We start from the raw sequence: 23,421 nt of genomic DNA, 5'->3' as shown, positions 1-23,421 counted from the left end.
GTTTCTGAATTTTATTATTTTGAAATTAATAAAAAACATTGCAACACACTTGCTAATATATTTTTAAACAATTTTTGTGCACAAATTACACTAAGATCTAATAAAGAACCTGCATTAAAAGTTATATATTTGTCATAAATTTATCATAATTTTGTTTAGAAAAGAATGATTTGTATCTGTTGTTGTTAAAGTATATGCAAATATTTTCTTTGTTTTAATTTTTTTTTTTAATATAAAATTTTAACTTTCAATTACATTTTAATATAAAATTTCTAAATAAACTAATTAAACTCATTAAGAGTCATTTTTTGACTCCAAAATATAATTTTATAGCAGAGTTGCTGATAATCCGTAAAAATAATAGGCCCAGTCACGGCTTACGGTTGCGCGATGAATAGGCCTTCAGTATAGAGCGTCATGGCTGGCAGTGATTGTCTAATTATAAATAACAATAATTTTGTTGTATAAAAGATAAGAAATATTTGCAGAGAAGAGGAAGACTTTACTAAACATGCAGATATTGCTTCGAACCGTTGTTTTGTTTTAGCTCATATGTTTAGTTTCAGATTCCCATTCTCTACTTGGCAAAAAACGTTCTCAATACAAAAATTTTTACAGAAAATGTCCGCAGTGTTTCTACGGACATGATAATTATATTTTAAAGTAATAATATTTCTGTTGTTCGTGATTATTACCCTGATTAGTGCCATTTGGTCAACTTTTATATTGCTAAACATGAGGTGGCATTTGCTGTTATATATTGCACTCATGATGGTTTGAGTGAGTGTCAACAGCAGTTGCGAAATAGGGTTCTTCTCAGATAGATTCGCTGTTTCAATCGAGAATATCAAATTTATCGGAGAGATTTTTTTTTCGGGTGTTAAGGAGTTATCAACATGTTTAAAATACTCCCATATTTCAACAGAAGGAGGACAGTAGGTAAAGATGTGGATGTTGTCCTCAATTTTACAGCGAGTTTTGCATTTGTTAATTTTAACGATCTGTTGCCTAGTGCTTTAGACCAGCAAGGGCGCAGAAGGTAGACTGTTATGTAAAAATAGATAGAGGATGTCTTGTGTTGGTCCGCATGCGTGGGAGGTAGTTTTTTTTCCAAATTTGGGTCCACGGCATTTTGTTGTGTTGAACCGTTCCAGAAAAATTCTGCTGACACGACTGTCTTTTTGTTTTTTGCCACTTCTAAGTAAATTTTTTTTGTTGATTTTAGTGGGATGTTAGAAAGTGACCCGTTTTTGCCTAATATTTCTTTATATAATTGTTGTTTTGTAGTACTGAGATGTTTTGTTGTCTCAGTGTTTTGGAAAATTGTTTTGTCTTAAAAAGTTTCAGCTTTGGTTTTGGTTCGTAAATTTTATAAGTAAACTTGCCAACCAATACTTTGAAAAGTAGTAATAATTGTGAGTTTTATCCTCTCCACGTTCTTTCAGTTGAAAAATCGTTTTGAGGCAAAGTGCAAGATTTTGCATTTTTTGGAGATAAAATTCCGAGACCCTCGATTTTGACGGGTAAGAAAAGTGTCTCTCTCTTGACCGGATTGAAATTGGTCTTTTGCCACAGATTTTCAAAAATGGCTCTATGCAATCGTTCTATTACCCAATTGGGAATGGGCAACAGGTTTGCAAGAAACCACATTTTTGACATAGCTAGCCTATTTATCAACATAGTCTTTCCCCTAAGTGACAAAGTACGTAGTCACAGAAACTTGAGTTTTTTTCTCTACTTTTTTTAGAGTTATTAACCAGTTGAAATTAGAAGTTTCACTCAGTCTGGTATAAAAAGTAACACCTAATATTTTGAAACTGATGTTTTTGTTTCACTCTATCATCCAATTCTGGGTTCATTTTAGGATCAAAACCCCCAGGAGCGAGACCCTTGGTTTTTGAGGCATTGATCACTGAGCCACTTGCTTTTTCAAACAGTTATACTTTTTCGAAAAAATAGCGGACAGATTTTACGTCCCCTGGCAAAAAAGTTCGAATCGTCTGCGTACTGCTGTATTTTGAGGGGTTTCAGTGTTCCTGGTAATGGGAAACCCTCTGTTCTGCTATCCGCACTGACCACCAAAGCAAGACAACAAAAACATACAACAGAAGAGAGAGAGGGTTGCCTTGTCTGACTCCTCTTTCCGTAGGAAAGAAGACCGACAAAAAACCGCAATTCAGAACAGATGCTGAAACTTCTGAATATAGAGTGTTAACAAAAGACACAAAATTTTCCCCTAGTTTTATTAAAATTGACGGTTGTTGTTAGGAACTCGTGGTCGGAAAAGAGGATGGTGAGAATTATGTTTGTGGTTGTTGCTTTTTTTGGCGATTTTTTCAGGGCAGTAGATTCTATCGAGTCTACATTTTACCTTCTGATTTCGCCATGTGAATTCGCTTTTGTTTGGAAATTTAAAACGAAAAACATCTACTAGGTTATACTTACCTTGGAAGACCTCGAGTTCGTCAATGCCGTAGGTGTGATATTTAGTTTTATTTGTGCCTTCTGTGTCGAGAGGCAGGCTTTCGACGATGTTGAAATCTCAGGCCAACAGGATGGGTAGTCCTGTGTCCTGCAAGAAGTCTCCAAGGTTGCCGAAAAAATAGCGCCTTTCTCTCGGCACATTAGGAGCGTAAATAATCAGCACCTGCATTTCGTGAAAATTCAAGTTGTTTTTGCCTCTTCTTAAATAACATGCTATTGCTGATGTTATTGTTACTATATTGTTATCGTTCTATTTAAAAACCTGTTATTTATTATTTTTAGCTTCTTTATTTTTTAAGTGCTTTTTTTTTTTAAATTATTTTTAGTGTTTTTGTTTTTTATTATAATAATAATAATATTATTATTATCATTATTATTATTATATTACCTGATATTATTCATGTACTAGTAATGTTATACATTTTGTCAAATTTATAATGAATATTTGTAGGTCGTCACGTTTTTGTCAGTTAAATAACTGTTTGTGACTGATCCTAACGATGTATTTACTTTATAAAGTGAAATAAAATGATTAATAAAAATGATATTGTCCCTATTTAGCTCGTTTAAAGAAACGTTGGATTTAGAGAGAACCGCCACCCCACAACAGTTATGACTCGGACCAAAGTTCCAAATAGACTCGCCAATCCATTAGTCACTCCACTATTGAACAATGGAAAGTTTTTGTTTCCTGAAGGAGGATAAGATCAAAGGTGGACTTTTTGAAAAACCCAAAAAAATTGTCGCGTTTTTGTCGTTTAGACCGTTTATGTTGCAGGTTAAAATATTAATAACCATGATGGAGAGGATCAGATTTCCTAAATTGAAAACTCGTGTACCTTAAACATAAATATAATAATTCTACAACCTAATGTAAAAAACACAAACATGTAAACCGTAACTTTAGAGAACGAGTTTTCGCTTGAACTGATGTAATACTAACAGATGGACGCACTGGACCATAAATTTTTTACACAAAAGCGCGATATACAACAATACGGATTACCACAGCTTACGCGCTTAGTTAAATAGAACAAGCATGTTAGAATAGAACATAAAAGAATTGAAAAATTATACATATTTGAGAATAGAAAAAAACAAAGAGTTTAAAAAATAGAAAAGATTTTTCAAAAAGATAGAAAAAATAAAATAAAAGGAAAATCTTACGATTTCTTCTCCGCACAATTTAAGGCATCATAACCGTCAAAATTAAAATCTTGCTCGTCGTCGATTGAAACATTTGTGCCCATCTTTTCTTTTTCATAAGAAGCCACTACGTTTTCTTTGTTTGAAAATTCTGTGTTTTCTTCGCTGGAATTTTCACTGCTACTTTTTTTTGGTTTAAAACTAAAACTCAAACTTTTGAATTTTATTTTTGGATCTTTTCCAAAAACAGAGTTTTGTTTTTAAATAAGATCCAAAAACAAAACCCTGTTTTGTTTTTGGATCTTTTCCTATTTGATGTAACAATAACTTTATTAAATTCCAATATTAAAGACATTTAAATAAACTAAGCAAATCAATATACTAGATAACAATTTTTTGTTTGCTGTGTTATTCGTCTGATAGTGGCGATATTTTTTTCATGCTAAAAATTTCATTCTTAACTTTCCAGTAATGGTTAAGTATATCTTCAACCTTCCTTGCTAGCAGTAAATTATCGCTTAGTTGACTATAATGCTGATCGATTTCATTTTCAGTCAAATATATTAATTTTACCGTCGAATCTTTGCATATAGTTTCATAAAAACTGCCTAGCACTTTGTATAATAACTTGTTTTGTTTTAACCCTTTGTCATGCTATTCTTTTTAAAGTTCCTCCTACCCCATCAATGGTTTCTTTTCTGTGGGCTGTAGCAAAAAAATTCCACTCGAAAGTTGGAATATTAAGTCACTTGACAATACTTCAGGAATTTTACCATGAAGCGGTTTTTAAATTGAGAAGATGAACCATCACTCCACAACGATACTTTGTGTATAATTGAATTGGTTGCGTGAGCCTTGACAAATGTTGTGCATCTCTCAAAGATAAAAATAAAAGATATAAATCCCAGACATATCTTTTGCGATAGCTGTGCGACCAAAGCAAAAATTATACTGTTATTCATTTTTTGTACAGCTTTATTGGTAGACGGTTCCAAAAGATTCATATGACTTTTTTAGTGAGATGATATTCTTATCTTGAGTGCAACAAAAAATCTGATCAATACCTAGGGCACAGTTGAGACACCAGACGATTGGCGTGATCGAACCTGTAACCCGAGACTCTGCCCGTCACCATTTGTTGCGAGGAACTGTTACCAATCTATGTTTAAATAGCACAGTAAACATTTGGAACCTGAATATAAGAATATGTGTCATTATCAACAAGACTCATAGAGTAATAGTTTGTTACTGAGAACCATTTAAATGAGATATTTTATCGCGACAAGTACAATGGCAAATTCCAGTCATGTAACGTTGGGAAGAGGATCACTAAGAATCGCAATTAGCAGCATAATGAGCTTCAATTATTGTATTATAAAGCATTCGCAATAAACAGCAAGAAGAGACATTTATAGTCTAGTTCTGCATCCGTAAATTTGCAGATTATTTTGCTAATTTGTGCCATGTTAATCAGGATGGAACTGATGATGATAATAATGATAGTGGTCATGATAAGGACTGATCAAATTTAATTAGATAAGACTCAGTTGTAATATTAATGTATTCTAGTTGTGTAGTCGCATAACAAACGTTTATTTATATATGTTTTATTGACAAAACACATTATAATAAGAAATACGATTACTGTTGTAACTGACTTATTTAATAAAATATTGTTATCTATGTATATCTATTGTTATCAATAAATCTATAACTTTTATGGAATTATTCGTAAAAACAATTTTTTCGATTATGTCTAATAAATATTAAATTATTATTATTTTGTTCAAATTCAATTCAAGTATAAGCAGGTTTTACAATTTTCAAAAATAAATAAAAAAAATCCCCGATATTTACAAAAACAATCCTTTAAAAAAAAAGTTAAAAAAAAATTTGTTTAAATACTTGAAAAATAAATATGCGTATTAATGAAATATCCATTGTAATCCATATAAACAATGTTGTCTGTCGCCAAGTTAATTTCAAAAACGTAAAAATTGTTTTATATTTCTAATAAAGTTAAAATTCTTTTAACTTATTAATTTCAATACGAAGAACAGATCCGGTATTATGCAAGAAATTTAAGCTCGACATCCTTTTAATGCCGTTTTTCAAATAGGAGTAACGGAGTTAGGTATGCGTAACAAAGCTAATGTTCTTTCAATTTGTTTGTATGCAACATCTAACCGATTCATTACTATATCACTTTCACAATTAATCAAGTTAACAGTTTCGAATATATTAGAGTCTACAGTAAAATCCTTAGAAACTAAGTTGTTATTAAGTTGCTGCAGTAACGTGGACGTCTGGCTGTTATAGTCTCTACAAAAATGTAAGCACACCATAGATAAAAAATTAGTTTAAAATAAAAAAAACGCATTAAAAAGAAATAAAAGCTTACTTAATTTTCTGGATTTGAGAAGAAGCTTCTTTACAGTTTTTACCAACGTCGTTTGCATAAAAAAGAATTTGTCGCAAGCGCTGCTGTTCGTTTTCCAAATAAGAAGTAAATTTCATGCGGACATGCTGCTCATTTTGCAATTGTGTTTCCAGTTGTTTAATGTAAGCTAACGACTAATAACAAGCAAAACAAATAATTAGACCTTGTTTTATATCGTATCTCTTAGTTTAATTCTATATAGAATAGTAACAATTCTTTTAGAAGTACTTAAAGGGTTCTTATTATTAAACATAAAAAAAACAACCCTAAAACATTGTCATTTACACGATCTAAAGTTCTAAATACTTAACAAACCCCTTTTATATATTTCTAATTCTTTTTTATGTTTCAAATTATTTTTTTAATTATATTCCCTATTCCCATTGGTCACATTCACATTGAAGCTAGAAATTCGTGAATATATTTCAAACATTTGGTATATTCAGTCAGTATAATTTATTTCTTGACATTTTTTGGTGGGAACTCGGCTCGCGACATCTTTAACAATAACGACTGCGAATTAACCGGGAGGATCGCTACCTTAATTCGACTAGCTAGCTAGTTAACAGCAACGGCGAGGTTCGATGTAACTATATTGATACAACGTTGTTATGCCTAAAGTTCAAATTTCTTTAGTTATAACAAACTTAAAAAATAATTTTTGTGCGAGAGAAACGATTAAACACAACAATAATAACAATAAAAAAAGTCGCATAGCGCTCAATGCAAAGCTAACTAGCAGGTTTTTCGTCGCTAAATATTTACTACTAAGTTTTCACAGGGTTATAGTTACATCACTAAATAGCTGTTTCTTTATACTTCAGTATTATGCATGGTTAACTCTCTTTAACAGTTTAGTTCTAAACTACTTTGATATAATTTACGCCAATAAAAAACTAAGCTCTTGTTGAGAAATCTTGCGATTGTTTCGCGATTGACAATAAAAAATTGAAAAAATGCAAATGTCACCATGAAAAAGTATGTGCACAAAAACATAAAAAATGATGACGAATAATAAATACTTAGTTGCTTAGACTTTCTACGATACTTTATGACTAACGCACTGCACATATAACACGCCAGATTTCCTATACAAAAATCAGCTAGTGTCAATAATAAAATTAAAAACAACCTGCTGTAGCTGATTATTTAAATCATAAATTTGTGTGTGTATCTCTTGACCGTGTATCGTATCCGTCTAAAAAGAGAAAAAAAAAAAAATTAACTTAAATTAAGGCCTCTAGTGCTAATTATCATTTATTTATGTATATAAATTTTTAGAAATAAAACTTTTCAATATTATTTTTGCACTTGGAATACCATTTTCCTTTACAATAGTTGTTTAATATTAAATTGCTAGTTATTTCACCCTCTTTTTGCCAGATTAAAAAACTTTTTAGCTTATTTGTTTTTCAGACTCTGTAGAATAAAATAAACCAAAAAGTTTTAAGTAAGGCAAAAAGAGGGCAAACTTAATACCGAAAGAGAATTTAACTTACGTTACGTTTTTCGTGGAATTGCCCCCCCCCCCCACATATATGTGCGCGTACACTATATTAAGCTTACAAGATAAATTGTCTCAAAAAAGATTAAAAATCTAAAAATAAAATAAATAGCTTTTAAAATAAAAATTACTTTTGGAACTATCCTTTGCTTGATTTTGGCAATTGCCATTAGTATTTTCTTCCGAGGTCCTAATTTACTTTTGAAAATAAAAAGATGTTATGAATTAGTATTTTTGTTTTAATGTTAAAACTAAAAACAATAAAAAAAACAAACGACAACAGAAATGCAAATAAATTACTTATAAAAACTTACTCAATTCCAATTTCCCGTAAATCCGCGTCATTTAGCGTCAAAAACGTGCTTATATCGATCAACTGGCTTTCAAACTTAGCTAAATGCGTTTCTAAACTTAATTCTTCTAATAACTCCTGAAGACTCTCAGGAACATAGAGGTGTTGATAATAAGTCTTGTCAGTAGCGTCATTTTTAAAATGTCCAACTTTCTTTGAATATCTAAAACGGTCTGAATGAATTTGGCAACGAATAATAATGATAAAAATAAACAATAATAATAATAAAAAAATAAAACTATAATGCTCTGGTTTCATGCTATTTGGTTTCAGTTAAGAAGAGCTACACTAGAAATATAAAAGAGAAAAAAAAATTGTGTATAGCGCTTGTCAACATAAAGATTGCATTTTACAAGTGACAAATGAATAGCAAACTTACTAGTAATAAAAAGATTATTTTTCCCAATTATACCATTAACCATAATAAGCTATTAATGATAATTTTGCCATTAATGAAAATGTATCTATAAATACCTAATTGCAAGCCGGTTTACAGAAACTCGCCTTGGCTAAAATCTTCGCAAGTGCGAACCTGCGCTACAGTACTTTAAAAATCTGGCCTTGATAAGACATAAATGTTGGCTTTTGGTCGAGAGAGTAGTTTTTTTTTTCAATATAAAAACTTATGTTACATGCTAGTATCTCTAATATTGCATGTCGGAATTTCCAAAATAAAAATTTAATAAACATGGTAAGTGAATGATTACTTAAAGATTAAATGTTAAAATTACCTTTCATCAGAAAAATGATCTGCGTTAGCGTTTTCTAAACAAAATCATAATAGAATAAGTAACACAAGGGCTGAATAAAATTACAGAAAAAATGTTTTCGATACCGATTCTATGTATATTTCGATACCGATTCTATGTATAGATATTCAACAAGCATTCAAAAGCTATCAATAGCAGTATTCTATCAAAGTTAGCATATTAAAACTCATGGACTTTGCTCTTTAAACAGAACGGGTGCCGGACCCCTGGAGGAGGGAGAGACCCAGTTTTATTAGAGAATTGATGAAAATCGTTGATCCTATAATTAAAAAAACCTAAAACTTTTTGAAACTACTTTTAAGCGTAGCGTAGTGTAGAATTACAAAAGCATGGCTTCGGGGATAAACCCATATTGAACTGGCTCTACATTTGAATTCAGTTTTGTAGTACAAAATATGAATATCTTTGACAATTCGTAGTGTTGCTCACTACTCCCGACATGTGTAAATAAAAAAGACCTTATAGAAGAGCTGCGTATGTATATAACGTATATTAAAAATATTTGTCTCGAACAGCATCGATGAATCAAAAAAAAGCATCGTATTATACTGAAACGATACTTAAAATAATTACCTGATAAACAACTTAGCAATTGCAAAAATTTTTACATTTTTATTCTACAAAGGTATTCATGCTTTGAAAGATAACAAGTAATATATATATATATATATATATACTTTTTTTACTTTTGCAGATTATTTTTTTAATTTTATGGATCTCTAATAATAACGAAAAAAAATAATTCTTTAAATGTATTTTACCAAATGTGTTTTCAACGGGTTGATTTTTCGTGGTGAGTCGAGTAAAGTCTGGACACAACGTCGCAACAGGAATTTGTTGTTGAGACTGTTGTTGTGCTGCAACGCTATAATAAAACCATGTTACTAGTATTGCATTTTCTTAAATAATGTTTAAAAAAATAATTTCACTTTTAATGACGTAAATTTATCTCCTGTATTTTAGCGTAGAGATGAAAACAATGTTATAAAGGAGTAAAAAAAATTTATCCTGTGCAATGACGTTTGTATATTGCTTTACATTGTATATTAAACTATTTCACTGTAAAAATAGTTAAAAGCAACATACAACCCAGGTCTAACCTCAAACATTAAATAAATGTATTTCCTCTATTTTACCAAGTAGAATATATATATATATATATATATATATATATATATATATATATATATATATATATATATATATATATATATATGAACGCGCAGATGCATACATACAAATTAGCGCTTAGTATAAAACAATATGTAACGCTTAGTATAAGAGAAATGCGGTGCGCAAAACCATAAAATAGTGATAAATTTCTTGAGTAGATTGCAATATGTCGCAGTGAATATCTTCCGCTGCCACGATTGTCAGAAAGGAAATGTTAGTATAGAAATGATACAATAAGGAAACGTAAAAAAAAAAAAAATAAAGGAATTTTAGTCGCGCAATTTTAAAATCAGTATGTTTGCGTAATCTTTTTAAATAACTTTAGAAATAAAAATATAATATATATTTAAAGCAAAGAAATAAAGCATAGATCATTTCTGATTATTTTTTCGTTATTTAGTATGAATAATGTAAATAACCACAGACAATATCAGAAATAATATAAACTAACCTCGCTGCTTGTATCAAAGAGTGTATAGTAGATGGTCCTTCACTAATGTTTGATTCATGAACCCCTGGATGAAATATTACATCGACACCTGCTAACTCTAAATGAAATATAAAACGTACTCTTCGATTTTTCATTTTCGACATCGACTTTATAAATATATTTCAGCACCTGGATAAAATAATCACTGCAAAAGCTGTCAATTTAACTTTAGGTTCGAAATATTATTTTTAAGTCTGTAATTGTGTAAGTTACACTTTAGTTGTTTATTGTTTTTTTCACCATGGAGATACTATAATGGTATATTGTTTGAATTTGTAATTCAATTGACCGACATTTTTACTTTAAGTAAAACAAATTAAATTCAATAAATAAACTTTAACAAAATGTTTAATGAGTTATTTAAAATGAAAAAAAACCTAAAACAATGTGTTTAAAATTGTTTATTATGTAAAAAGTTCACAAAAACTCGAAAAAATTGAAATGCAATATCCTAGCACAAAGTTTACGAAGTAAACATAAAATATGTTTTTTTTATGAACTAAACTTTTAAAATTAATTTTATAAAAACTAATCGAGAAACAAAAATGAAGATTGAGGCGTAGCAAAAACGAGCAGCATCTTGCCGCCATGAAAAAATCATGCCGTCACATGAAAAAATCATGCCGTCAAGAAATTAAATCTTTCAGTTTAAAACCATTCTACATAAAACTTTTATGACGAAACTATTTTTAATCGATTTTGGTAATAGAAATAATTTATACTGTTTTTTACTAGACTTTTATCAAACACATAAGTTTAGTAAATAGCTTAAATTTAAATTAAAACTGTAAAATTCACTACTTTAATTTATAAGAAATTTTTTTTTTTTTTTATTAAATCCGAGGCTCATAATTAATTATAATATATTGGAATAACGAGATTTTCACTGACTCATAGAAACCAACTGTGATTCTTATAAAAATTATGTTAAATTTATTATGTTTGTAATGTATAATTTTACTGGATTAACCACGTTTTGTTCTAAAACGCAATTAAAAGATATATAATATAGTTAAAATAATATATCATATATAAAATATATAAATTAATAATAGAAAATTCTAATTACGTTTCGCGCTGTGCTCTCCTAGGTAAAAAACAGAACAATCATCACCCTATATATATATTTTTTTTTTACAAATCTTATTATAAAGTTATAAAATATGATATACATATATAATATTTTTAGTTGACTATTTTTTTGTGCAATTGTAGGCTTTTACGCTTTTCATCTACTTCTTAATGTGACCAGTAAACTCTATTACTTGAGAGCCTTAAACATGTTTATTATTATTATAATAAAAGGGAATGGGATATCTGTCTGTCTGTCGACATTTTTTTTCCTTTGCAGTAAACTCAAAAACTATAACGTATATAAAAAAAGTCATAAATAAGCATAGTTTTTAAACGATATAAAAAGGATCTAAGCAATTAAAAATTAAAAAATAACTTCATTAAGATTCATGAGCCTTTTAGTGAGTTCGAAAAAGAATTTTGCTATCATATTAAATTCTATTTTATATCGCGCTTTTTAATTACTAGTAAATTACGCGACTAATATTTTTAAATAACGCAATAAACATTTTAAACGACGATAAGTTTTAATTTATACAAATTTAAGTGTTAATTTAGTGGCTAATTAAATGATTAAAATTTATTTAAAATAACCTATTGATTATTAATGTTCAATTGATAATAAAAATTAGTTTTAAATAGTTTTGTTTTTAACTTCTGATTTTTTAAACAAGAAAAGCAAACAAAAAAACAACGCAAAAAGTGGGTTAGAGAATGAAAAAATTGAACCGAGTTTCCAATTACTGCACGTTCTATGTAATGTTATATAACATATATATTATTTAAAAAAAAAAAAAACTATAGTAAACATAAACCTTGTCTACTATAATTAACATAGCCAGATATCTTGCTCTTTTGATGTAAAACAGATGGGTAACTTTCGGATTTAAGATATTTTTAAAAATCTTCTTAAAAAAAGTTTATTTGATTATTATATTTAATCATATACAGTCGCGAGCAATGAATTGTACACAGAAGTAAATTTCTATGTTTTTTTTTCTTTTTACCTGAATTTAAATAAGTTTTAATAATTTGTATTTTTATTTGAAATATAGTGTAGTACTTTCTCCTCTTTGTTATGGATTAGTTATGAAATAAAAAATGCAGAATATGTAACCATTGATTTACGAGACGAAAAGATAAAAAGTAACCAAAATTACTGCTGTGTACAATTCACTGCTCGCGACTGTATATACCTGTTTTCTATTTTCCTGTAAAACTGGTTATAAAGGAGAGAGAGAATCAAATTAATTTTATTGCTGAAAAGCTGCCTATTTAGGATTTCCGGAAAATAATCTCGACTTTTTAAAACTTATTTTTTTGAGAAGTAATTATCGGCTATCTTTACTAAAACATAAAAAAAACAAAAAAAACAAAACAAAAACAACAACAGGTAAAAACAAAACAAAAACACTAATTTAAGATTTAAACCCTGTTTTGACTATTTATCGTTCAACTCAAAAGATACTACCATCAGTAAATGCAACTCCGATATAGAGTAGAAACTGTTCGTCATGTATTAAATATTTAGTATGAGTTCAGTATATTTATAAAAAAAAGACGAAACTCATTGCTTATTCTTTCGATGATTATATTTACGTTAATCTTGAATGATATCAGATTAAAATATATAATAGAAAGAACGTATTTTTTAAATTACAAACTAATCAGCGTTTAGGTGTTCTCGAAGTTACATTGCTACAACAATCTAAGATGATGAATTTACGGATTTTACAATATTCTTTAAATTTTATCTTTTTTTTTTCATAACCTCAATGATCTCGAAAACTTTTGACTGTCTGGTGAAACGTAAATTTAAGAATTTTACAGACAGCCGCACTTTTTTTTTCATCAGCTTTTCTTTTCCATAAATTTACCATAAAATTTAATTGCGTTTGAATTTAATTTAATTTACTATAAAGTTTAATTTGCATTTGCACATTGTATTTTATCTGTACTTTTGTATTACGTAAAGTATCAATATTGAGAAAGAATAGAATAATGAGCGATTCATTCCGCTCTTTTTAAATAAGTGTAAACCAGAGTATAGCTAGAAACATTTTTACATGCATAGCCAGAACAATTTCCTATGTCATATTTTTACATTTGATATAAAATGTGAGCGTTCAAAGATTTTACCTTTTGTGGCTTTTAATTTGTGAAAACAAAAATTGCTCATATGTGTAACCATTTATATAATAATAAAATATCACATTTGATAATTATGGTAATGATCATGTTCACAGATATTTAATGCACATGGGAAATATCAAGAATCTACAGTAATTCCTCATTATTTTTTTCATTTTATTTATAATGAGATTTAAAACTTTTTGAGATATAATATCAATTAATTCTTCACAATTTTATACAAATAGGATACGTTCCTTTGGATCAAATAAAATTCAAATTTGTGTGCTCAGCACACAATCTTGATAAGAGTACTTTTTTTTTTTTATCAACAACCATTCAATCATTATGTATCAAGTAGAAATCATTCAATCACCATATATTAACCAGTCATTAGTTTCTTACCCTGTACTTTATTCCCATGTATCAACCAGTTATTACTTTATCACCATGGTATTAACCAGTCATTACTTTATTACTATGTATCAACTAGTCATTTTTTTTTTGCTCTTGTCGTATTTAAGCTAAAATCAACTTATATTGTTTATAAATAACCTTATACTATATGAAAGGAACATTCTTTACAACTATTTCACTCATAACATATATTTTGCTTTCAATTTAAAGAATTGAAATTTAAAAATATTTATAGAAAAATCTTTACACTATAACAGTATCGAAAATTAAACAAGCTAAGTAATTAAAAAGGCTTACTTGGTTCTTCTCTCAAGTTTTTCTGTTGCCTTTGAGTTATTAATGCCTTATCAATAAGTCCTAAAACTGAAACATGACCATAATGAACAGCCAAAGCACGTGCGTTTGCCCCCTGATTATTTTTTAAATCTAAATCAGCTCCCTAAATTAAAAGCAATTTAGCTAAGTTTTATTAAAAAAACTAGTTTTACTAGTTTTTAGTTTTACAATATCGTTCAAAAAAACTTACATTCTCTAAAAGAATACTAAAAATCTCTTCATGACCACTAATAGCAGCCTCCATCAATGGTGTCAAACCAGTTTGAAAGTGTCTAAAATTTTATTAGAAAAGTGAAAAGAAACTGTACCACAAAAATAATCATAAGCAGGTTCTGAAAAATTTTAATATGATGTAGTGAATTGATTTTAGATGTTTTGATGTAGTGAATTGATTTCAGAGATGTTGATGTAGTGAGGCAAATGTATGAAAACTTGGAAACAGTGCATAACAAGCAACATGAAGGAACTTGGATTAGAAAAGATTGTGAGTATTGTCGTGAGTTGTTGAAAGTATTGGCTTATGCAAGTGCATAGAAACTAAGTATAAAACAATGATAATGATGAAGATAAAGAAAATAATGATAAAAATCTAAACTTTAAATTTTTCAATAATGCTAAATACTACTTTAATGTTTAATAAAGACTTGCAAGGGCGAAGGTAATGTTTACCTAAGCCAAATTCAAACAACTATCCCTTAAAATAATTATTAAAATTTTTAAAATATTATTCTCATCCAAATGGCCAAGGAACCACTACAGCTGTAGAAACTATTTTTTTTTGATGTGGTTACACATAAAATTACTACATTTTGTGTTATTTAGCTACTTTGTTAAACATATGTGCAGACTAAAAAAAAGTTTTATATAAAAAAATAAATTAATAAAAATGATAAACTATATTATCCTGTATTATAAAATTAAAAGATAAATAAATTTTTATTCAAATTTAAAAATCTTATTATTATTCGTCTGGTAATTTGCTTTAATAATAAAACAAAAATGAAAAAATAAATTTCATAATATTACACACACATGCCAACAACAAAAAAAAAAAAAAAAAAAAAACTAGGGATATGTGTTTCACATTACATACCCTAAATTTAAATCAGCACCGTGAGTTAATAAAAGTTTAACAGCACTTTTATGCCCTTGACGAACTGCATGAAATAAACTTGTCATCCCATTGTTATCTCTTGCATTAATATGTGCACCATACTATACAAAAATAAATTTTTCTATAAATCATCATCATCATCATCATCATCATCATCATCATCATCATCATCATCATCATCATCATCATCATCATCATCATCATCATCATCATCATCATCATCATCATCATCATCATCATCATCATCATCATCATCATCATCATCATCATCATCATCATCATCATCTTCAGATTATATAAATAATTTTAAAATGGTTTAAAATTCAAAAATTTAAAAAAAACATTTCAAGTAACAAACATTTAGTTATGGAACATAGAAGAAAAGTAAAGAAATTGAATAACTTATTAAAACAATTAGAAACCTGCAGTAGAAAATACATTATAGATTCTGTAGCACAGTAAGATGCTAGCATTAGAGCAGTTAGCCCATCTTTCTTTGCAAATATTTCTGTTTTTGCTCCTGCCTCAAGTAGTAAATTCAAGATATTGTCCCTACCCACATAAGAAGCATACATTAATGGAGTCCAACCTCCAAGATTTTGCTTATTGATGTTTGCTTGTCTTTCAATAAAATCTAAAGAAAATTTTGTTTTATTAAAACAAATTTAGCAAAATCTACTTGATAAACAAATTTTGTAAATTGTGCAAACAATGTTTGTTACCCATAACCTTGATAATTTTTTCAAATTACCAGGGTAACTTGGAATAGCATTACAATAGTATTACACAATGCTTATTTGCATTAATAAATTTTTTTTTATTTAAGGGATTACGCTTCAAATCCTAAAATTTTTTTAGGTACTTAACTAGATGAAAATTTATAATTTAAATCATAAATTATAGAATACCAAAGGCTTTGGATGAATATGAAGATTGAAATGAAGAAAAAATCAACTTTTGTGTACATTTAAACCATGATATTTAAACAAGCATTCTGTCCAATATATATACTTTATCCTAAACTAGCTAATATGCAATAATGAAATGAAATAACCATGGGATAATACAAGCATTAATGTAATTTCAGGTTTGAAAATGCATTTGACACCATTTGGTCAATAATTCTTAAGTATTTGTCAAACTTTAAAGCCCAATATCTAGAGAACAAATAAATATTTTTAAATATTTTAGAATTGATCTCCTAGTGTGAATAGCAACAGTATCTTAAAAAATGATAACTTTGAAGAGACTACCTAATAAGTTCTGATGATGATGGCTCTCAATCAAAAAAGAAATGCTATTTTTTTTTTACTATAAAAATATCCCGTAAGTATTTTTTATAAATATGGCAGATGAAAGGCCAATACTCATTTTTGAAAATAACTGTTATTTTAAACTCAGAACTTTAACCATTATGAGATCACAAAAATTTTGCTAATCAACTATAACTATTTTGAATTAGATTTTGAGTCTAACTCTTTAATTTATCATAAGTATTTTTATTTTTAAGTATACTAGATTAAGATTTATAATAACTAAAAAAAATTATGGAATACTTGCGGCTTATGATGAAAATGAAGATCAAAACTTCTTTGCGTAATTATGAAGCATGATATCTAGTTTGGCTAAAATTTTTACTTAACCTTTTTTTTTTTTTTTTAAGCCAATAAACAATAATTAGGTGAAATACCCTAATACCCTATACATACCCTAATACCCTATATATACCCTAATACCCCTATGAAATACCATAAATAATTAGGTGAAAAGTATATGGTTTGTTCTATTTTAAAATTTAAAAGTGGTTTTAACACTATTTGATCAATATTCCTAAAAAAATTTGTTAAACTTCAAAGTCCAATATCTAGAGAACCTACAAATACTTTTAAAAAAGTTTGAAAACTAACCTTCTAGTATGAATAGCATCAACATACTAAAAATATGGCAAATTTGATAAGTGTAACTATTGGGCTTGGCCTGATTTTAACAGGAAGCTCATAATATTTACTCCCTCCATCTGGAAATATGGTATATATTTCAACAAAAATTGTAGATTATTGTGATTATAAAAGTAAATTGACAACTGTCATTACATTGTCATAGTAAATACTCATGACAATATAACCTGAAATACTTGACGTAAGCAATATCATTCTTAATTAAAAACTTAACACTCAAACATCAGTGTTTCTTGAGACAAATAAAATTAATACCGCTGCAAGACGAGTATGGAAAATTCTGAAGGAAATTTTTTAAACTTAGAAAGAAAGGATTCCAAATATAAACAATTAACCAAAGAACAACGTCAAGGTATATTAGAAAAATTATTACAGCAGATGAAGGAGAATAAGCTTAAACACGGTGCAATCAATGAAGTTGCTACTGCGTATGTTCCGAAGAAGCATACAATAAAGCCAAATCAAGTTTCTAGTGAAAAAATCATTCTTATTTAATTAAAATGTTTCAAATAAAGTTAATGTAATATACTTGTCATTTTTTGATTTATTTTATTTTTTCGCAAATGTATACCATATTTCCGGACAACAAAAATTGCTAAAATGTATACCATATTTCCGGACGGAGGGAGTATATATTAGTAATAATATTTAACATAAATATTTTATATAATATTTATTACTCAATGCATAATTATTGATCAAATATTTAATACACAGGTATAAACATATAAGTATTAAACAACATATTAATAACTTATAAATTATAAATATAACGTAAAAATTATATAATATTTTGTTAAGGATAACTTATATGATTCTTATAAATATTATATCAAAAATGTTATAATTATGAAGCAAAGAATTCAAGATTCACTGAAGGTTCAGTGAGTTTATTTTTCTACCAGTTTTAGCAAATCCACTTTAGAAGATAGTAAGAGGTAGTTGCTACATGAATCTAGTTTTGTTTACATCTAATTAATTTTGCAATGTCAAGTAAAGAGTATAAAAATTGTTTTTTTTTTTCAAATTTTGTATAGAAAAGATTTTGTTCTTATATTCAATGATTTTAAAAGCATGTAAAGTTCCAAAATCAACAGTTGGAATTGTTATAAAATGTTATAAAGAAAACAAAACTGTAAGCAAAAAATTTGAAAGTGGTGGAAAATCAAGATTTAACAATAAAATGAAGGCAATTTCAATAGTTGACTCAATTCATAGAAACCTGACTCACAACAAGATTTAGCTACAAAGTTTAAATGCGGTAGATCTTTTGTTCAAAGAGTATTGAAAAAGGAAAATTTGAAAGCATATTTGAAGATACAATAAAGGTCACTTGACAAATAAATGAAGGCAATTGGATCATCACTAATACTTTTAAGCAATCAATATTAATATCAATGAAAATATTTATAAAAATCAATACTAATATTAATCAAAATATTTTAAAGGGCCTGATAAATTTAAGTACATTTGAGTTGAAAAACTCACTTCTAAATTGCTTGTATAGCAGGCTATTTACAATTGTGGTTTTTAAACCTCTCCTTTTATAACAAATCAAATTTTGACATCAGATCTATGTGACATGGAAGAACAACTTCTTCCTCTGATTAAAAAGCAAAAAAACCAACTTTATTATGGCCAGATCTGGCATTAATCCACTATTCCCAAAAAGCAATGGGGGGGGGGGGGGGAGGGGTATATGAAAAATAGCGTAAATGTTGTTTCAAAGGATGCTAACCAACCAAACTGTCTTGAGCAATGAGTTATCAAACCTTACAGGGCAATTGTGAAAGAAATACTGAGGAAAAGAAGCAAATGTGCAAACAGTGATGAAAATTTATGGGTTAATAATAATAATAAGTTATATTATGAGTAAAATTATGGAGATGATGGTGGGTACTTTACAAAAAATTAAAATACTTACATGTCACAATGATAAGGTATAATTTAAGTAAAAAAAAAATTGTTAAAACTGATTTTTTTGGTTTTTGAGAAAAACACAGTTTAAAAATTCGAATTTCTACTGATCATGATCAGGTTACAGACCTACCATATTTTTTTCTGGATTTTCAAACTTATCACACTTTTTTTTCAATATAGGGTTTATATTTAGAGCTATTTTGGTTTATATTTATATTAAAATAAAAATAGTTTTAAAATATCTGTACAACCATCAGCTTATCTTTAAAAAAACTGCTAAAGGACAAAAAAACTGTAAAGTTGCTAAAGGACAAAAAAACTGTAAATTTGTTAAAGGATAAAAAATGTTCACTAGGAAAACTAACAAAATTCTGGGAATATTTCTGAAGAAATAAAAGCAGAATCTGTCTCCTTAGCTCACACTGTTAAATGAATGAAATGTAAAAGAAACTACACAGTAGTTTTTTATACATGTACCTTCGCAGAAGAATTTAGTTGAAAAAAAAATTATTTTAAGTAAAAAAAAAATAACTTTATTTTTAATGGTTTTTTTTCTTCTTAAAATAACTGTTTTATGCAATATTGCTACAAAAAATCAAACCTCTGACTACATCATAATCACCAATTAGACATGCAGTGTGTAAATCCAATAGCACAACCTCCTCTTGCTCTTCTTGCTGAATAAGAGAGCTGAAACTTGACATTGCATACAAATCTTCGTCTTTCACAAACGTCATTGCAAACTAATTTGTTTTTTTAAGATTGCAAAAATATAGCTGTAAAAATAGAAAATAAAAAGATTAAAAAGAAAAACAAAACTTTTATAAAATAATGTCTTTATATAATAGATGAAAAATGACATTAAACAAATACAAATATAATAAAAGAAAAAATGTAAATAAAGAATAAAAATTATGCAGTTTATAGATAAATAAATGCAGTTTATAAATAATATAGAATAAAATTTTTTTAGTTATCTAAACAACTTTTGTACCAGCCAGTTGATATCAATTTTAAACCGGTCCTTAATATTATCGAAAAAAAAAAAAAAAGTGATATTTTATAAAAATTTCATAAATAATAATTATTTTATAAAAAAAACCATTATTTTAAAATTTACTGCCTAAAAAATTACATTTTCACAAAAAAAATTTATATATTTTTTTCTCAATGTTTTTATAAAATGATGATTATTTTAAAAATTTTTTATAAAATTTCGCTTCTTTGAAGACCCAACATGATATACTTTGAAAGGAATTTTTTATTTTGATAATATTTCTGTCTAATTTTTAAGGGACTTGAGCTACCCTTAAAAATATTTTTTTTTCAAAAATTTTTAATTTCTGCATTATTTTTTTATATATCACATTATATACCACATACCAGGGTGGAGCAGTTCAAGCTTTTATAACTACAAGTTGGAAGATGAACCCAGATTTGGACAATGATCATGGCCAATTAAGAACTAATTGAAAGCAACAATCAGCAAAATCAATTTTTAAAAATATGTAATTTTTATGCTATTCAAAAAAGATATGATGAGTTGTTAACGTTGTTACAGGTGATGAGAAATAAGTGCTCTATATTATTACACCAGAAAGGGCTAATGGTGCAGAAAGGGCAATAATGCTAATAGGGCCAAAGGTGCAACCCTGAGTACAATATTGTCTTATTAATTTAAATCAGCAAGCAATTTATAACATAAGATATAGCCTGAAAAATTTCCTTATTAAATTTAAGAAAAAAAATTCGTTAAAAGTTAGCTATTAGCTAAATTATATAGCTAAAAAAAAAGAAGGTTGAAAAAAGGTTTAGTCGAGCATAAACATAAATGAGCAAGACTCAAGTAGTTATTTGAAGCCTTCCTTCATTAACTGAAGCAATCTTTCAAGAAATCAATACTTTTTGTTAATTATAAATGACCTAAACTTAGAAGAATATTTTACTTTAACTTGCTCTACTCGTGAAAGAAGCTGATTAAATTACAGCCAGCACAATAATGTCAGTTATGCTGGAGGAACCTTCAGACATTTGACAACAAGGATAAATGAGCACATTACAAGTGACAAACAAAATCATTTTTATAAGCATTTAAATTCTTATGTTTATAATATTTATAAACATTTAAATTCTTCTTTAAATTGTAAATAACTAACTAATCATGGTTATTTTAAGATTTCAGACACTGTCCCTACAAATCTACCTTGAACAAATGTTTTATATCATAAATTTTAAGATTTCAGACACTGTCCCTACAAATCTACCTTGAACAAATGTTTTATATCATAAATTTTAAGATTTCAGACACTGTCCCTACAAACCTACCTTGAACAAATGTTTTATACCATAAATTTTAAGATTTCAGACACTCTCCCTACAAATCTATCTTGAACAAATGTTTTATATCATAAATTTTAGGATTTCAGACACTGTCCCTACAAATCTACCTTGAACAAATGTTTTATATCATAAATTTTAAGATTTCAGACACTGTCCCTACAAATCTACCTTGAACAAATGTTTTATATCATAAATTTTAAGATTTCAGACACTGTCCCTACAAATCTACCTTGAACAAATGTTTTATATCATAAATTTATTAATCCAATTTTGCTAACATTTTTTATTTGTTTTGGCTTTTTACCATGTCATAATTTGAAATTTTTATTAATTTTTATTGGTTTGTAACCAGTTTTTGTCCATTAGTATTTTTCTGTTGTCAGTTTTAAATTTTATATAGCAAAGTTTTTATTATAAATTAAATCTTTTGAAAATGTAACTATGAAGCATGTCAAGAATAAAAAATATAGTGTTTTTCTTAAAAATACTTTTTTTGCTAAAAAATCCATACATGCAATATATATACACACACACACACACACACACACACACACACACACACACACACACACACACACACACACACACACATATATATAATGTAAATTACTTTAAAATTTTTATTTGAAATTGTCAATTTTTTTTAGGTGCTGAAAGACCTTATAACTGCTTTACTTGTTTAGCCTTCAGTGATAGTTGCAGAGCGGAACAGTAGGCTTCAAATATTATTTAAATATTATATGAAAACTAAAATAGAGAACAAAAATTTTATCAACAGATATTATTTTTTTAAACCACTTTAGATTACTACAGTAATTTAAGATTTTAAATCATAAAAAACTAAGTTATAAAATAAAAAATTAAATTAAATTATAAAAATAATCTGCTAATGATGGCTTTTCAGAAGCTAACTTTTAAACAGCTTTAAGCAATTATTATTATAAATTTTTAAATTATAAATTATTATTATAAATTTTAGCAAATTCTTTGCTATTGAATAGTAGCTTCTTTTGGGATTTAAAAATATTTGTAAACCTCTAATCTCTAATGTTTTCTTTTATTTTTAAAACTAATTTTTAGTTAATTAGAGAACTAATACATTTTTTTGAAACCACATCGTATTGTAACCCAAACACTCAGGTTTTGTAACTATCCCAAGCAAACACTCAGGTTTTGGTCTGCAGTCTAAAAAGTTCATTTAGAGTAAATTTCTAAAAATGTAATTGGGAAACTTCACAAATTTTAGTCATAAGTTGGATCCTTCAATTTGACTGCAACTTGGTTTATTTTAAAAATACAATCGATTTGTAATAAATATTCTAAATTAAAATGATCTAAACCTTTAAAAGCATTTGTCAATATAGTAGTAATTGGATGAGGTTTCTTGAAGGTTGCATGTATTGTGTATGACTCTAATAACTTGCATTCATCTAGAAAGTATCAATATGGTGGAGTTCAATATATACAGATTTTAGCTTAGATAGGGACATTTCTGAATCTAACAGGAATTTAGGAATGAAAAAATTAGCTGGTTGAAGTATAATAATCTATATTTTTGACTTAAAATGTGCAAATGTGATATTAAAAAAAAGTTAAAAAGCTGTTGTTCATTTTAACATAAGAAGAATACCTGTTATAATCTTTTTGATTTTATCAGAGACAGATTCAAAATTTTTGTGTGTTTAAGCTAACTTCACACATTTGTAATTTTTACCAAGTATGATACAAACTCTAAACTTTCGTATACTTATACTGATGTTGAATGAGAATATC

General features: G+C 27.7%; 1 protein-coding gene across 5 annotated transcripts; it reads right to left on the bottom strand.

The window, feature by feature from the left end:
* Positions 1-5,177: 5,177 nt before the first annotated feature.
* On the bottom strand, positions 5,178-23,397 carry LOC100207550 (ankyrin repeat and SAM domain-containing protein 3). Of its 5 annotated transcripts, none has more exons than XM_065788251.1 (14): positions 23,279-23,397; positions 19,910-20,084; positions 15,853-16,064; positions 15,410-15,531; positions 14,507-14,588; positions 14,278-14,419; positions 10,321-10,417; positions 9,458-9,561; positions 8,658-8,691; positions 7,889-8,089; positions 7,706-7,772; positions 7,203-7,268; positions 6,032-6,204; positions 5,178-5,952 (listed from the first exon to the last, which is right to left on the bottom strand). In XM_065788251.1, exons 2-14 carry the CDS (start codon positions 20,043-20,045, stop codon positions 5,742-5,744), a joined length of 1,647 nt encoding a protein of 548 aa, XP_065644323.1. In that variant the 5' UTR covers positions 20,046-20,084; positions 23,279-23,397; the 3' UTR covers positions 5,178-5,741. The 5 variants fall into 5 exon arrangements, with proteins under 5 accessions (XP_065644323.1, XP_065644320.1, XP_065644321.1 ...); XM_065788248.1 differs by lacking the exon at positions 23,279-23,397 and adding an exon at positions 22,259-22,398; XM_065788249.1 differs by lacking the exon at positions 23,279-23,397 and adding an exon at positions 22,324-22,398.
* Positions 23,398-23,421: the final 24 nt, after the last annotated feature.

Source organism: Hydra vulgaris, chromosome 01 (genome assembly GCF_038396675.1).
Source record: "Hydra vulgaris chromosome 01, alternate assembly HydraT2T_AEP".
Lineage (NCBI taxonomy): Eukaryota > Metazoa > Cnidaria > Hydrozoa > Anthoathecata > Hydridae > Hydra > Hydra vulgaris.
Note: the sequence above shows the minus strand (reverse complement) of the source record. Positions and strands in the feature narration are given on the sequence as shown.